We start from the raw sequence: 17,487 nt of genomic DNA on the forward strand, positions 1-17,487 counted from the left end.
GGGAATACACCCTGGACAGGTCGCCAGTCCATCGCAGGGCACACACACCATTCACTCACACACTCATACCTATGGGCAATTTAGACTCTCCAATCAGCCTAACGTGCATGTCTTTGGACTGTGGGAGGAAACCGGAGTACCCGGAGGAAACCCACGCAGACACGGGGAGAACATGCAAACTGCGCACAGAGAGGCCCCGGCCGACGGGGATTCGAGCCCAGGACCTCCTTGCTGTGAGGCGGCAGTGCTACCCGCTGCACCATCCGTGCCGCCCCTGGGTGAAATGTGTAATCGTTTTGGATTCAAATGTTTTTCTGTGCTCGACTGATCTGATCTCGCCTGGTCCAATTGAGTCAACAAAGAGGACCAGACATGCGGGCAATATTGCATTTTGAGTATTTTATAGGTTCCAATACACCAGACAACCTCACGTAAAGCGTGGAAAAGTATTTGACCCGGGTCTGATACGCATACTGATCTCAGACCATTAACGGTGTCTAGTTGTATATCAACAGCGTTGCAACGACCTGCTAATGGACTAAGACACACAGGATGTCGCTGTCGAATTAGCCCGGGAGGAATAATAAATCCGTCTCCTCGGGTCTATCACGCCGCACCGGCATCAATTTGCATCGATTGCTTTTGTGCTGGGAACGAAAGTGACGAACGAGCAGCACTTAAGCGTTCTCGGCTCCTCAAACCGCCTCCATCCGTCCCCATTAAAGGCACCGGCCTTCCCCCCCACACTCGTTTCCGCTGACCCCTGACCTCTGGAGGCCCCAGGTTTGAATCGTGTGGGGTTTGTGGGCGAGAGGGAGAGAGAGACGGAGAGACGCTGAGACTCCCCGCTTTCAGAACTGCAGAGAAGCCAAACGGCCGCCGAATGACCACAGCCCTGGTGGATGGATAACCGCCCTCCATCATCTCGCTCTGCTGAAAGAGCGGTGGCCTTTTGCCTCGTGACGGGTCACTGATCTCCACGGCTAACCTGCCGCGTATCGAGTGACTCGCCCTCAGAAATGGAGAGGCAGTCGAGATACAGTTTTGTTCTGCCAGGATCCATTACATTACATTACATTACATTATTGGCATTTGGCAGAAGCTCTTATCCAGAGCGACGTACAGTTGATTAGACTAAGCAGGAGACGATCCTCCCCTGGAGCAGTGCAGGGTTAAGGGCCTTGCGTGTCCCAGTCATTTACCTTAACCACTACGCTACAGGCCGGCCGGTCCAATTTCCCAAATGTACCCTGAAAGTACAGCAATGTTCTCTTTGGGTACAAATAAATAAACAAATTAGGCACAAATTTAGTTGTATATAGCTGGCCAATTGTATGCACCTATAAGGGTACTGCCCCAGCAGCAAGCATTTGTACCTTTTCAGGTACCATTATTTCTGAGAGTGCACAAAGCACTGGAGAGCACGCGGATGTCAGTAGCACAGTCATTCAGTCAATGAAATGCACATCAAAAGCTCTGGAATCGTTTTTGGCTACTCCGGTTTTAATGGTTCAAATACAGCCCCCCCCGCACCCACATTCGAGAAACGAAGCAAAGCTCTGCAGTGGGTTTATAGCACAGCCTGGGAACCGTTGTCCCTGGCTGCAGGTACTGCTTCTGCCACGGGGTCAGACCTAATGAGCCCCTTCCGTGCACTTAATCTCCCTAATTAACGCGATCTCTCTGCGTGATTACAGCTCGTTCCCGTCTGCCTTTTTTTCCGAGCGAGCGCTTCACGAAAACCCTGAGCTCTAACGAACCCCGAGCACTCTTTCAGGTGACTGATGGTCAGCGGTGGTGGAGCACTTACCTTCGCAGGAGAGGCCATGGGAGGTCACCCCTGACAGGCTGTCCCTGCAGACGTTGCAGAAGGTGGGGCGGGCGTGGGAGCAGGCGTACCAGTTGTGCATCCCTGAGAAATGTTCCACATTAAACTGTGCCGTCTGGCAAAGGAGAAGTTAGACAAGTTGGCAGCACCAGGATAAGACTGCAAAGACCTAAAAGTGCACTTTACACAGAGCCTAATGGCTTCTTTTACACACACACACACACACACACACACACACACACACACAATACACACAAGCATACAAACACACACACACACACACACATATGTACATGGTCACACACACACTCACACACACAGCATGCACCCTCCAGTCTGTAATTCTTCAGAAAGACAAAAACTGAGGAAATTCCCTCCCAAACCCCGCCCCCCATCTCTACCACCACCCCACCCCACCCCCACCCTCAAATTCCACATTACAGTTGGTCCTGAACATGGACTAATTAATACAAGCAAGACCAATATTTTCTATATATTGCCATTATTGTTCAATTATATAAGAAACAGAAAATGCTAAATGAAAATGTTTGATGAAATTCGGTAGTAAATGTTATGGGCAAAGCACAAGATCGTCAGATGAAATGGGGGGGGTGAAGTGAACGGTCTTTCTTTTATTACCCTGGAAAACGTGTCCATCATAGACCGGGCTGTCGTGTCCGTCTCCACTTCAGTGGGGAACAGTCTGTACCTGTACCTGTACTCGGGGCCAAAGTCTGAACTACTGCAGTCGACTCGCGAGAAGGTCCTAGGTAACCAACGAATCCAAAAAGGTGTTACATATATAATTTAGGCCGAAGAGGGGTGAACGGGATCGATCAGCCATCGATCAAGGTCTCTACGCTTCTTTTAAAACCGCGGTTGATCTTCCGAGGTGAGCTTTAATCCTGTTTCACATCGGCTTCCGTACAGCGGTTGCTGAATGCGAAGAGCTGCAGAGTCTTAAGTCCCCGGCGTCCGGGGAGAAAATCGGTGTGTTCGCCTCGTTGACCTCGTTAGCCCCCCCCCTTCCCCCGTGGCGAGCTTCCTCCTCTCCGGCGGTACGGCGGTATATCCGTCACTCTCGTCTCTCGCGGTGAGAATCCCCTGCAGCGGCCGGCTCGCTGGGCGAAGGCTCGGACCGAAGGAGCAGACGAGACGGGGCGAGGGTAGAAACCGGAGCGGGACGGTGAAAACAAGGAGGCGAGACATTGGGCTCAGAGGAGTGAACGCCGTGCCTCGAGCCGTTCCTCAGGGGCAGGTTAGCGGGATTTAGACTCGACGCGAAGAGAGACATCACGATCGACATCCGTCCGAGCTAGCTAACGATGCGGCTAACGGGCGGGCGTATAACTACAGTCGTCCGCTCGGCCACGGATACACGCCGTCGACAGTCACGGACAGGAGCGGATAGGAGTTGTGAGTGAGTGAGTGAGCGAGAGAGCCCGGAGCAGGAGACCTCTTACCTCGTAGTGCTCTCTGGACTGGACGGACTTGAGCGAGCTGATCCAGTCCTCCATCTCCTTCCGAGTCTCGGCGCAGAGGATGAGCCGTCGGAAGGGAGTGATGACCTGGGGAGAAGAGCGTTCCTGAGTGAGCACCTCCTCCCAGCACCTCCTCACGAGCCTCCTTCTCTCCTCTCCTCTCCTCTCCTCTCCTCTCCCGCTGACGGTCGCCGACACTGAGCCACTCTCTAGACGCGTCTCGTCTTTAAGACGGAGAGCTAGGAGTGCCCCCCCCCCCACCCACCTCCTATCCCCCCCCCCCCCCCCCCCCTCTCGAAACCGCTTGAGTGAGATTCAGCATGACGGACAGAGCGCTTGGGAAAATGCTAAAAGCTCGTTTCATAACAACAGCCCGCCTCTGCAGAACAGAACCGCTCCCGGCCGACTCACCTCCGCTTTTAATGCTTTCATTATCTATTGATCAGGTCTTAACCCCCCCCCACCCCCCCCACCCCCGTCCTCTGCTCTAGAGCTGCCTGTCTGTCTGGGGTCTGTGGTCCTCAGTGCGATGGACCTGATTGGTCCCTGGGGACCCGACCCAGAGCCTGGCCTGACCCAATCCTAGGTCTCCCCCCCCTGTTCTATCACCACAGCTCTTTGCCGCTCTCTGATCTCACGTGGTCAGGGTTCTGATAAAACTGTAATGGCCACACTTTGCAATAAGGTTACATTAATTGGCGTTATCTAAAGTAGTTGCCGACGTGAATGAATTGATGTCCAAGTACATTATTTAAACATGAAATTTACTTTTTGTTAGTTAATGCATTTAACTACGAACTAATGTATTTGTTACATTATTTATACATTAGCCAACCAAATAATTAATTTACCATTAACAAATGCATTGAATGTTTTTTATTTTTTATTTTTTTATATTCCAATATGAATTGGTATTAAATAATGTAGTTATCATGGATTAATGATGTACAAATGCTTAAAGAAACTCTCCTCCTCCCAGTTTGACCACTCTGCACCCACAAAAAAAGGTGGGTGGCACTATAACCTCTCAGCAAGAAGGTCCTGGGCTTGAATCCTGGCCCTTTGTATGGTCTACCCCTGTGTCATGCAGGTTGGGCTACCTTGGGGGCATTAACAGGGCATTGTTGCAAAAGAGCATGTGTGCTCAGCATGTGTGCTCAGTCACCCTACCCTGTATGAATAAATAAAGTTTAAACTGGGTGGAGGAGAGTTTGGTCACCGGAACGCCGGCTCCGTGCCTTCTCATGATTCTTGCCAAATAGATAATTGTTCAATGTTCTCGCGAAGAACAGAACATAGCCTATTCCACAGCTTTTTTTTGGGGAGAGATATATTAATGTGCTGCTTTTCACAGCCCCGCTTAGTCCCTCGGCGTCTCGTCAGAAAGAAACCTTTTTTTAGAAACGCGTTTTTCTCGGCTTGACAATGCCGTCTCGTTTGGCGTAGAAGGCGCTTCCGAAGCTGACGAAATGGGTGACGTCACTTCCAAATTCCCTGGGAAACGGTGTTAATCTGAAGCCCGTGTGCGCGCGCGGGCTGAACGGCACGGCCGGGACCGCGCGCTCGTTCTCGGCGTTCGCCAGGCCTCGCTTAAATTACGCGCACGTGAAAATCATTCCTGCGCAGCGACCGCTTCGGTCCCCGCCGACCGGGCCTCCTGTGAGGGGGCCGCTTTTCCCGCTGCTGTCCAATCAGATGTGGTCTGTGTTGTTTACAGGGGGGGACGGACACACGTGACCAGGACCCTCCCCAGGGGAGTGGGATGGGGGGGGGGGGTCTGAAATATCCACAGTCCTGTCACAGCCTTCTTTGGAAGCGCAAGACAGACACGGGACCAGTCGCCTTCCCTAACGGAGGGGAGGCCCCACACCAGGCTAGACGTTTAACAGCCAAAGCGCACGCATGTCAAATTGCAATATCTTTTTATTTTTTATTTTACTTAATATTATCTGCAGGTCCTTTCCTGACCGGAGGAGATTGAGTCGTTGTGGAACCCCCCGGTAGTGCTCTTTCATTACTGTAAAGATTATGAGTCCTCGGGTACCGCTGCCTTACGACATAAGAGCATTTTAATAAAAGTGCGCTCGATACGTATTACCTGAGAATCTCCTTGGACGGATGCCCTTCTGCCGAAACGAACAGAAGCCTCTGCGATCAATATCCGTCCCCACCTGAGGCCGTTTCCACAGTAATCTCATTACCGTTCGCCTGTATATTATTATTTTTTAATAACTACTGCTCTCTGCCTCTCAAGCCTCTTCGAGGAGGGAGGATTTCTTAGAGGTCCCATATTGTGGAGAATGACATTTTCCCCTGGAAAATTGTAAATGAGTTGAAGGTGCTATAAAAAGACTGGAAGTATCTAACCGCACAATCACAACCCGTATGAAGAAAATATGCATTTAAGCAAGCCGCTCACCACAGAGGGTGTTGTTAGTTGGAGCTAGCCAGCCAATCAGAACAGAGGTTCGTTGATACAGTAATATTTAGCCTTAAAGACAGACTTAAAGCCTGTTCTTGGTAAAGCTCATGAGAGGTGCTCGAGAATGTAAATCTGGATAGAGATTGCTTGGGGGATTTAAAACCAGTCTTCTCATGGATATCGGAAAATACACAATACGGGACCTTTAAAGACCTTTAAAGTCTCACAGATGCCTCAGCCCTGGGAAAGGGCTGAGTTGGGCCACCAGGGCGGCGATAGACGTAGCCCTGCTTTCAGGGTGTGAGAGGCTGACTGACAGCCTCTGAATCCCCCAGAATCCCCCACAGAGAAGGCCCGGTGACTCCCCTATCGATCTGACGCCCGTTCCTGCAGGGAGAGCGAGCCCTGTGATTAGTGTCCTGGGACTGTCCGCGGCCAGGGCACATCCATCACGCCGCGGCCCGACCGTAGGGGCGGTGCTGAAAACAAGGGGCTTCGTTTCTGAGGTGCTCACCAGCGCCACTGCGGTCGGCTCCAGTACGGCTCATTCAGACCCGTTTTCAATGTAAAGTCAACGGTACAACTGCGCTCAAAATACGGAGACAATATTTTCCAAGCTGCAAGCTCGTCCCCCCCCCCCCCCCCCTTTTTTTCCCCCCTTCATCTGTTGTCTCCCCATGTGTCGCTTTTATTAAAGTTTTATTTCAGCAATTGTGGACAATACAGTACACTGTGAATGAATCGGGGACAGATTGTCACTCTCTCTCACACGCTTAGTGAAGGAGCCATATTCCCGACTGCACAGTTTCTGGCTCCAAACTGTACAACATGGCGGCACCTGTAAACTTGAGTTCTAAGCAGGGGCCACTCCCCCCCCCCCCCCCGGAGCAATGTGTGGTTAAGGGCCCTTCTCAAGGGCCCAACGGCTGCACTGATCTTGTTGTGGCTACATACATCAGGGCTTGAACCACCAACCTTCCGGGTCCCAGTCAAGCACCTTAGCCACTGGGCTACAGGAGTGGAGTTTGGGATCCCCGCCTCACTGCTTTAGACTCTGCCGCAGGTACAACACCTGGGATCTGAGTTTACTGGCTCCGCAGGGCACTGCTCGAGGGCTGTCTAATGGGCAACCGATCGGTCTCTGGTTCTAAAGCCCTGCTCTGCCAATGCACGCGCACACGCACACTCACTCGTGCACGCGCACACACACACACCCTCCGTGGGAGTGAGAAACACCCGAGTTAAGGTTTAGAGTCACAGACTGTGAAGTCGTCACATTTCTGACCAAAACCGATGGCAACTTCGAGGACTGATACAGCCAACATTTCACAGGTATCTCTGTGTACCGCCAACAAGAACACCGCCCCAACCCCCCCTCATGCGAATCACACGGACAATCTACAGCCTGATATTAAAAATACACTCATGAAAATATCAAAATGTTACAGGCACCGGAATAGCGTTACCCAGAAACGCCCCGATTTCATACAGCAGAACGTCTGAAATCCTATTCATAGCTCACCGCACCAATGCACACACACACACGCACACACACATATTTATACACCTGTACAGTACACAAACACAGGCACACAGATATTCTCACACACGCACACAGGACCCCCCTGCATGTCCAGGGTATATTCCACATCTCACCTCAGTCCACACCAAAGCCACAATCTGCTATTTAGAATCAATTCACTGTTACCTGTCTCCATGGAAGTCTCCATGTTCATGTAAAGCAGAGAGACATCTTTAGATGGAGAAAACTGCAGCCTTCTCTCTCTCCCATCTCTCTCTCTCCCTGTTGCTTTCTCTCGCTCTTTTCCCCATCTCTCTCTCCAGTCTCTCTCTCTCCCTCTCTCTCTCTCCCTGTTGCTTTCTCTCGCTCTTTTCCCCATCTCTCTCTCTCCAGTCTCTCTCTCTCTCCCATCTCTCTCTCTCCCTGTTGCTTTCTCTCGCTCTTTTCCCCATCTCTCTCTCCAGTCTCTCTCTCTCCCTCTCTCTCTCTCCCTGTTGCTTTCTCTCGCTCTTTTCCCCATCTCTCTCCAGTCTCTCTCTCTCCCTCTCTCTCCCTGTTGCTTTCTCTCGCTCTTTTCCCCATCTCTCTCTCTCCAGTCTCTCTCTCTCCCTGTTGCTTTCTCTCACTCTTTTTCCCCATCCCTCTTTCTTTTTCTCCCTCCTCACAGTTCAGTCCACCCCCTGAATGTGACATCATTTAGAGGAATCCCTCAAAAAAAAAAAAAAAAAAAAATACTGTCTTTCCCAAATCTCACACAGACACAAGCCTACTCTTTTTGGGTTAGTGCATGCATTATGACTTTTTCACAGTTAAAATTTGGTTTACACAAAGTCAGAAATAAACAGTTTTCATAACATCAGACCAGATAAAATGGTCTTTGGAATCGAGGGGCAGAAGTAAATAATGTTTCTCTCCTTTTTTAAAAGACATGCATTTGTTGAGCTTAAACAATTAGTAACATGGTACACAGGGTAATGAAGCCTTGGGCTGAATTTTATGTGATAATAGCTCTATTCTCACGTGATAATAACTGTATTTTAGTTGGCTGGGTAAGCAGTATTTGGATAGTTAAGTTTGGTCAAAAAAAAAAAGAAAAAAGATAGGCCCTGGTCCTTATCTTTGTTGTACGGGTAGCAATTGAAATTGTACTTCCCTTTAGGGTCTTTCAGCGCACTTATCCCTGGTTATGGGTATGCACTTTGTTGTACGTCGCTCTGGATAAGAGCGTCTGCCAAATGCCAATAATGTAATGTATTCTCATGTGATAATAATGGCACAGTTCTCAGTGATGTTCTCTCCTGATAAAGGAACAGGACTCCTGAGCTGAGAAATGTCGCGTCTTCCTCACAGACCGACAGATAAATATGCAAATATGCCGAGAGCATATAAAATATAAAACTGAGCAAATTATCTTCAAATGCTGCTGGAAAATACCATTCAGCACACAGTGCATACACAGAGTGCTCGTCTGAACACACACCTACACACACACACACACACACACACACGCACCCACACACGGTGTTGGGCTCCACACAGTACACACACACACACACACACACGCACACACACGGTGCTGGGTTTCACACACACACACACACACACACACAAACACACACACACACAGTGCTGGGCTCCACACACACACACACACACACACGGTGCTGGGTTTCACACAGTACACACACACACACACACACACACACACACACACACACACGGTGCTGGGCTCCACACACACACACACACACACACACACAGTGCTGGGTTTCACACAGTACACACACACACACACACACACGGTGCTGGGCTCCACACACACACACACACACACACACACACACACAGTGCTGGGCTCCACACACACACACACACACACACACACACACACACACACACGGTGCTGGGCTCCACACACACACACACACACACACACACACACACACACGGTGCTGGGCTCCACACAGCACACACACACACACACACACACACGGTGCTGGGTTTCACACACACACACACACACACACACACACACACACACACAGTGCTGGGCTCCACACACACACACACACACACACACACGGTGCTGGGCTCCACACACACACACACACACACACACACGGTGCTGGGTTTCACACAGTGGCAGCAGTCACATTGTCCGAGACGTGGGCGCTCTGACACTGAAGGGACAGGCGCTATTTATAGCGTGCGGTTTCCTCCGCACTTCACTCCGCTTCTCTTTCGCTTCTTTTATAGCCGAGCCTGTGAGCTGCTGCTGTTTATAGAGCAGCCTGTTCTCACCGTCTGAGGTTTACATGACTACACGGCTCACACGGCAGCGCACACACACACACTTGCACACACACACACACACATACACACATACACACACACACATACACACACACGCACGCACACACACTCATACACACTCACACGCGCACACACACGCGCACACACACACGCGCACTCATACACACGCACGCACACTCACACGCACACTCACACTCACTCGCACGCACACTAACACTCACACTCACTCGCACGCACACTCACACTCACACACACACACACTCACTCACAAACACACGCACACTCACACACGCGCACACACACACCAATACACACACACACACCAATACACGCCAATGCACACACACACACCAATACACGCTAATGCACACACACACACACACACTCACACACTCTCACACACACACACACACACACACACCAATACACACACACTCATACACACACACCAATACACACACACTCATACACACACACCAATACACGCCAATGCACACACACCAATACACGCCAATGCACACACACACACACGTGCGCACATAGACACGCACACACACCAATACACGCCAATGCACTGACACACACACACACACACACACACGCGCACACACACACACACACTCACACCAGTGCACAAAGCCGGTCTACTAACTGCACAACAAGGATGCCAACCGCTCCGAGAGCGAGCTCATTCCTATGAACTCGCCCACGTTTCCACACGCGGGCGAGCAGGGACCAGATGGTAATTAATGCTGAAAAGCCGTTAATTAGACAACAGCGTCTCCGCACCGCTCGAGCCGAAATGTCATTTTCAGAAACGAAGAGCGTCTTCGCTTCGGCCTCGCGAGTCTAGCGAGGCCACGTTCCCGTTTCATGTGTCGCTGCTCTGTGCTTCCTGGGACAACAACACACCGACACATCGGCAATGCCGCCTGCAAGAACATTTTTACATTGCAGTCTAACAATAGAGCCACTGGCAGCAACCCCTGGTCCTTAATCTTTACAGATGTTGTTTTTCTTTTTAAGTGTACACTCGGCAGGGAAAGTGGGCTGTAATTACTGTTACCGTGAGCCTCTGTGAAGAGACTCAGAAGCCCGTGTATAATGCTGTCCCTCCACATATCTCTTTAAACCCTCTTCTGGAGCAGCGTGGGTGGCTTTGTCGGGACAGCCGTTATATTTATTTCTTTCTAAAACCAAAACTGGGATTTAAAAATCACGCATATTTTTCAGTTCATCTGGTAAAAAAAAAATGTAGAAAGCAGATTGTGTGAAGAAAAGAGCAATGGATTCAGACTTCCTTCTAATTTAATCAATTGTGAATTCGTACAGTTGATTCATTTTTAGGACTACAGCTGCACAATGATAAATTCATATTGTAATATTTGTATAATGTTTTAAAAGATGTAGACAAGCTAAACAGTTTTGAATATTCTCGCTCGGTACATTCTTCACACTGTAATTTTTTTTAAAGCATTCCTTCCTGATCCAACAGTCACTTTGGCCATTTGTACACAGTGTTTACATGGCCTGCGAGTGGAAACGCACTCCGGTCTCCTTTACTTGTTCCAAGGCGCAGAAGTAATTTATCAATGTCTGCCTACCGTAAAGCTGTTGTTGACATTCTTGGTGCTTGATTCCGCAACGCTGGCATCGGACAGATCCACTTCGTCAAAAATGAGAGACTGTAAACAGAAAAGTGAGAGGCACAGTGAACGGGGGGGAGGGCTGTGACTTCTGACCTATGACCTCAGCATCAGGGTCAAAGGTCATCAGGGGATTGCTGCTCGTCAGATGAGCCACTCTAGTGGAGCTATTTGCTTTTCACATCACAACATCAATCAAAATGTTATTTTATTTGCCAGAGGCAACATACTTTGTCTTCTGTGAGTCTTCCTCCAACTAATATAAGCATATTGTCTCAGAATCCCTTCAATTAATTTGCTGTACCTTTAAGATGTCATTTGAGACCAAACTTGTGACTAAACAATGACTCTATCCTGAGACCTGTCCAGTGACTCTGTCCTGTTAAGTCCAATGGACTCGATGACGCTCTTATGAGATCTGTGGTATGATTCTCTTATACTCTATGTCATGGCTGAGCTGGGACGGTGGAAAAAGCAGGACTGCACAGCAGTGATCCTGGAGGGCTGGACGGTGTTTAATGTTGCACTCCACATGTATTCCTTTAATATTAGACTCTGAGCGGTTTGACCGCATTAATTCAACAGTTGTTCGTTGAAGAACTGAGAATGCGAAGATAACCAGCGACTCCAGCTGTATTGGATCGGGGACTGGCTTGGAGCTCTCCAGGGCCATGGCTGTTCAAGCATGCAAGCTTATACGCGTCTATAAATGGAAACCTTACGAATTTGAGAATTCGCCTTTCTCAACATTTTCGCTTTTGTTTCAACATTTGAGCAAGCTGTCCGGCACCCTCGGCAGGGGGGGGAGATCTGACGGTTCTGCCGACTCCGCGTCCTCAGCTGTGGCGGGCTGCAACAGCCGGGCACGACGTCAGCGGGGTCTGCCTGGAGGTCTTGGCACAGCCACTGCTTGGCTCTCAAGTGGCTCTCACCCTAGGAGAACCGCTTTGACTGCTTGTCAGAGAATTTGAAAACCTTTTAACATAACCTAACATAATGATGAAAACCCATTTCCCTACCAGTAAAGTGTACCTGCTGCTTAAGTTTGCCTAAAAGCTAAATTGTATCTGGCGTGGTTTTGAAAATTTGAAAAACCCCAGTGTTTCAGTCTCCACTATGTCCTGGCAAGCTATTCTACACAGTGACCACTCTGTGTGGAAAACATATTTCCTAATAACTGAAGAATTTATCCTTTACTAATTTCTACTTATACCCCCCCCCCCTTCATTTTCCTAGGTGGAAGACTAAAGACTGATCATTTCTCAACCAACTTCAACATGCATTTTTTTAATGTCACCTAAATAAATGTGAACCATTGTGATGGAGTTACTTGGTTACTGAATAGATCTATTTTATAGATTTCTCTTCTATTGTGGGTACCAGAAACTGGTTCTGGAGTGAAACCGGTCTGGCACTCCAAAACTCAACTCAAATTCATGGGTGTCAGGCAAAATAAACGCAGGTGATCATGTGATAGTACTTTGGGTTTTGCCATTCAGCGACACCAATAATAATCTGTTGGGACTGTGGTGGCTCATTTTTCAGCGAGTTTGTGACTCTCGCCGTTCTGATTTAGCGGGTGCATTCGAGCCTTTACTCAGGACAGAGAGAAAATGTTGATGATGAAGCGGGGCTGGAGGCAGGACTCGGGACAGTGTACGGGAGACAGTGATGAGGTCAGAGACACTGAACGCTTCCCTCCTCCTCTCCTCATGGGATTATGGGAATTGGAGTTCTGCAAATGGACTGAGTCCACCGGGACAAAGACGATGGCCCCGGCCCCCCCCCCCCCCCCCTGCCCTGGGACACGGGTTTGAGCGGGGCGGTGGGGAATGGGCGGCAGCATGGGTTTGGACGAATGCGGGAGCGGGACGGTCATGAGAGGCATCACCAGGGGCCCGCTGCTCCGCTCTGCCTCATTCCGGGGGCCGAATGAGGAGCGGCGGAGAGCAGGGCATGCTGGGTAATGCCTTCGGCGAACGCCGAGGACAAGCGAATGCACAAGGAGGCCAGCCAGGTGAGCTTCGCCGCTCGCGAAGAAAAGGATCGAGGCCGCAGCTGCTGACCCGGACTGCCACCAACCCTTCCTCCGAGCCGCTGGTGCCCAGGGGCTGGGGGGCGTGGCGGGGCCCCGTCCAGCACACGGACAGCACCCTCCAGCACACGCGGCTCCGCGACACCCGGTAGGCCCGCTCCTGCCACCGGGACAGCACGCCGCCCCCCTGCGACAGGGCAACCACACAGGGGCATTAGGTCCCCCGTCCCGCCCAGGTACCCCCCTCGAGTGATCCACACAGGGGAGTTAAGTCCTCAGTCCCGCCCAGGTACCCCCCTCGAGTGATCCACACGGGGGCGTTTGGTCCTCAGTCCCGCCCAGGTACCCCCCTCGAGAGATCCACACAGGGGCGTTAGGTCCCCCGTCCCGCCCAGGTACCCCCCTCGAGTGATCCGCACGGGGGTGTTAGGTCCCCCGTCCCGCCCAGGTACCCCCCTCGAGAGATCCACACGGGGGCGTTAGGTCCTCAGTCCCGCCCAGGTACCCCCCTCGAGAGATCCATACAGGGGCGTTAGGTCCTCAGTCCCGCCCAGGTACCCCCCTCGAGTGATCCACACGGGGGCGTTAGGTCCCCAGTCCCGCCCAGGTACCCCCCTCGAGTGATCCACACGGGGTGTTAGGTCCCCAGTCCCGCCCAGGTACCCCCCTCGAGTGATCCACACGGGGGCGTTGGGTACAGAGCCCACCCTGTTACCCCCCTGAGGGCCAGTGGATACTCGTCCTCCCCCCCGCCTGACTTCTCCTCGCCCATTAGGAATAGTCATGTGCACTGAAGTGACAGTGGCTTGATGGTTATAGGCTTTGGCTGCTGGGGTGGAGAGTTGTTGGGTATTGCGTGTTGGTCATCAGGAGTTGGGTGTAGGGCTGTTAGGTTGTTGGGTGTATGGCTGTTGGATGTTGGGTTGTTGGGTGTAGGGTAGTTTGGTCTTGGGAGTTGGGTGTCAGGTAGTTGGATGTTGGGCGTTGGGAGTTGGGTGTTGGTAGTTGGATGTTGGGCATTGGGTGTAGGGCTGTTGGGCATTAGGTGTTGGGTGTCAGGTAGGTGGTTGTTGGCTGTTGGGTGTAGGGTTGTTGGATGTTGGATGTTGGCCGTTGGGTGTAGGGTTGTTGGGCATTGGGCTGCTGGGTATTGGTTTTGGGTATAGTGATCTCCAGCTGAAGTGAGAGGGGCTCAGGAGAGGTGGGTGTGTCCCGCGGAGGTGAAGGCCTACCTTGGAGTCCTTGGCATAGTAGAGCGTTCTGCCCCTCAGTTTGAAGTAGCGCTTTTTCCATCGCTGGAAGGAGCTGGTCTGTTTCAGTAGTAGGCCCTCCTTTATGCTCGTCTGTAAAGAAGCCAAAAAACATTTGCCGTCAGCCGATTGGTCCTGCACTTTGAGTCAATGCACATTAATGACATCACAATGCTGGGGGAGGAGATTCTGCCCACTGCTGCTCCTTGCTGATGATGCTGTTCCCCCAGAGTTCCATGCTGACATCACCTTAGACACTGTTGCTATGAAAGCACAAGTTGAGCTGTCCTGGTCATAGATGAACAGTCGCCCCACTTTCAGAGTTATAGACGTCTCCTATTTCAGTCATGCATAATCACAGACAACCGGACAAGTATTTATATACATCACCCTATGCATGCTGGACTAAAGATTAAAGATCCCATGACACTCTTTGCATAGAGTAGGGGGTTCCCCTGTGTCCTGGCTAAATTCCCAACCTGCCTCTTTCAAACTGCCACCTAATCATCCCCTGATGATTCAATTGGCAAAAACATTGTTCTCTCCCTCTCAATATCAGCTAGTGTGTGGTGAGCATTCTGGTGCAAAATGGCAGCCATGCATCACCAGGTGGGTGCTGCACATTGGTGGCTGTTGAGGCAAGATTCCCCCTCATCACTGTAAAGCACATTGAGTGATGCAAATGCAATGATCTTATTTTCTATACTCATGCATAAATGCACACACACACACACACACACACACACAAGCACACACCCTGTGTTACTCTCTGACAGCCTGGCTCTCTGGCGGCTCAGAGCTGAATTAGAGGCATTCTGGGTAACGGTGGCCAAACGTTATAAGAGTGTCAGGCTCCTGACTGGTGTCAGATCGAGAAAAGCGTTAAGTCTTAACATTACTGCCTACTAGCTGTGAGACCCGATCCGGCTAGCTTATGGGCACCCGATGGTTTTTTTTACATATCAAAAAATTTGTGCGCAATCTGTTGGAATACCTCAGATGTGAGGTTTTTGCGAGCAGATTCTGTGTTTCAATTCCTGTTGACGTGTCGGGAGGTTTCGTTTGATCCGGTCGGCATCCTGTATTGTGTATTTTATCGTCCGATCAGTGTCACAATCTGACCTCACAAAATTTGAGAGGGCATCCGAGCTCCCGACGTCGCAGCCTGTGAGAAAATCTTATAATGTACTCCTGGCCTCACTGAGGCCTTGGGCAAAGACCCAACAGCACGACCTGTGACTGCCAAGCCAGATAGCGTCTTTACGATTCCAGTGTTTCCATTAATCATAATGGCTCATTGAAAGGACTTCAGTCTCCAGCAGAAAACGGCCGGACAGATGCGGATTGGCTGCCTCTGCTCTGAGCTCAGCGGTTTCTGGCCACGCCCACCGTGTTTATCCACAGGAAGTGAGCATGCTCCAGCGACCGGTTTCACGCCCGGGAGAAGAGTGATGAGGCTGAAGAGTGAAGGCCCATTTCAGAGATCCTACACTGGACTGAGATGGCATAAGCTCAGCTGTTTGCCTTTTCCCCAAGCCGAGGACCAATGGAGTTCCCCTGGGCCTGAGCTCTGCGTTCGACCACACCGTTACGGCCCAAAAACCCTCCAGCACGCAACGAACAGGCTGCAGCAACGAGCCTGACGTGAGAAATCAGAAACAGAAACAAACCGAGAGTCGGTTCAGAAGGCACATGGCTTGCACATGCGCACGCGCTCACGCACGCGTATACATAAACACACACACGCGCTCACACACACTCATGCATGAACACACACACTCACACGTGCACCAGTAACATGCAAGTCCAGAGATGATAGATCATCTTTCTTGCACATAGGCTCAGACTTTCTCCGTCTGTTTCTAATTTCATGTTCATTTTATTTCAATGCTTATTTTCGTCAATAAATCACTTCAAGTTTTCTTATTACTTCAGCTTTCTTTTATGGAACATTAACAAAAAAGACAGTAACTGCTTTTTTTTGCGGTCGTTTCCTGCGCTTCAATGACATAAGGATGTAGTTAAGCTCTCTTAAAGTCGGGAGATCCACGACCTGGCCTCGGAACTCTGACCTCCGACCTCCGACCTTTGCGCCCCACAGTCCCTCGCCTCTCTCATTGGACCTGGCGCTCCGTGACGTCGGCCCTTTCCCTGAAACGGGGCCCCTGGCGAGGACCTGCGCGGGGTGTCCTCCCGGAAGCGGCCTTCTTTTTTCCCTCCCCGCTTCCGAGACGGAAAAACTCTCAAGCGCACAACAGGAATCCGTCCGCCGGCGTACGGGGGCCGGCTATTTTTAGCGGAGGAAATATGCGCCCTGGAAGGGGGGGGAAGAATTTGCAAACGAGAAAAACTGGCGAGCTTCGATCGTCCCGACATCCTGGCGCGCGGCAGCTGTGTCAACTTAAAACGCAGGGGCTGCTCGGCAGACGGAGCGGACGCACTGACGTGACCCGGGCGACGAGGTCCGCCAGCCGGCCGTTCCCCCTCGGAGATGTCTCCTCTGGCAGGGCGCGCTTCCAGGCCCGGCTGTTTATAGGAGCCCCAGAGGGACGTGCGGAGCCGGCCGAAGAGCGCTCGTCCGCACCTCTCGAGAGTTGTCGGCACCTTAATGGTTGCGGCCTGTCTTTGGCGGCTCCGGGGCTCTGTTTCAGTTTAACCGCCAAAGTGGTTTTGCCTTAAACGTTCTCAAACTTTTTTTTTTTTTTTTTTTATGTGAAAAACTTGGGTGGGTTTGTGGTTGAAAAGGAAGAATTCTTTTGTTTGCTCATTTATTTATTCACACACTCAATAGTTGTGCCTAAAATTGGACCAATTGCTGGTCAAACCTTGTTTTTCAATCACTATTACAACTTCCTTTTTGACAGTTCTGTATTTTCTGTATGTGTGTACACATCACTGTTATCACACACACACACACACACACACACACACATACACATACGCAGGCAGACCTTGCGTAAACACATCTACTATAACACCCACACCCACAG

At 50.8% G+C, this 17,487-nt stretch overlaps 1 protein-coding gene across 4 annotated transcripts in view; it reads right to left on the reverse strand.

Moving 5' to 3' along the window:
* Positions 1–17,487, reverse strand: part of dgkh (diacylglycerol kinase, eta) — a 61,216-nt gene that overhangs the window by 30,958 nt on the left and 12,771 nt on the right. For 3 of the 4 annotated variants that reach the window (XM_061225472.1, XM_061225471.1, XM_061225470.1), the window contains 5 exons: positions 14,480–14,590; positions 13,279–13,434; positions 11,171–11,251; positions 3,292–3,396; positions 1,811–1,943 (listed from right to left, as the gene is read on the reverse strand). In XM_061225472.1, the coding sequence (XP_061081456.1) occupies positions 1,811–1,943; positions 3,292–3,396; positions 11,171–11,251; positions 13,279–13,434; positions 14,480–14,590 (586 nt within the window). The remainder of the gene's footprint in view (positions 1–1,810; positions 1,944–3,291; positions 3,397–11,170; positions 11,252–13,278; positions 13,435–14,479; positions 14,591–17,487) is intronic. The other variant, XM_061225469.1, reaches the window with a different exon arrangement.

Source organism: Conger conger, chromosome 17 (assembly GCF_963514075.1).
Source record: "Conger conger chromosome 17, fConCon1.1, whole genome shotgun sequence".
NCBI classification, from domain to species: Eukaryota; Metazoa; Chordata; class Actinopteri; order Anguilliformes; family Congridae; genus Conger; species Conger conger.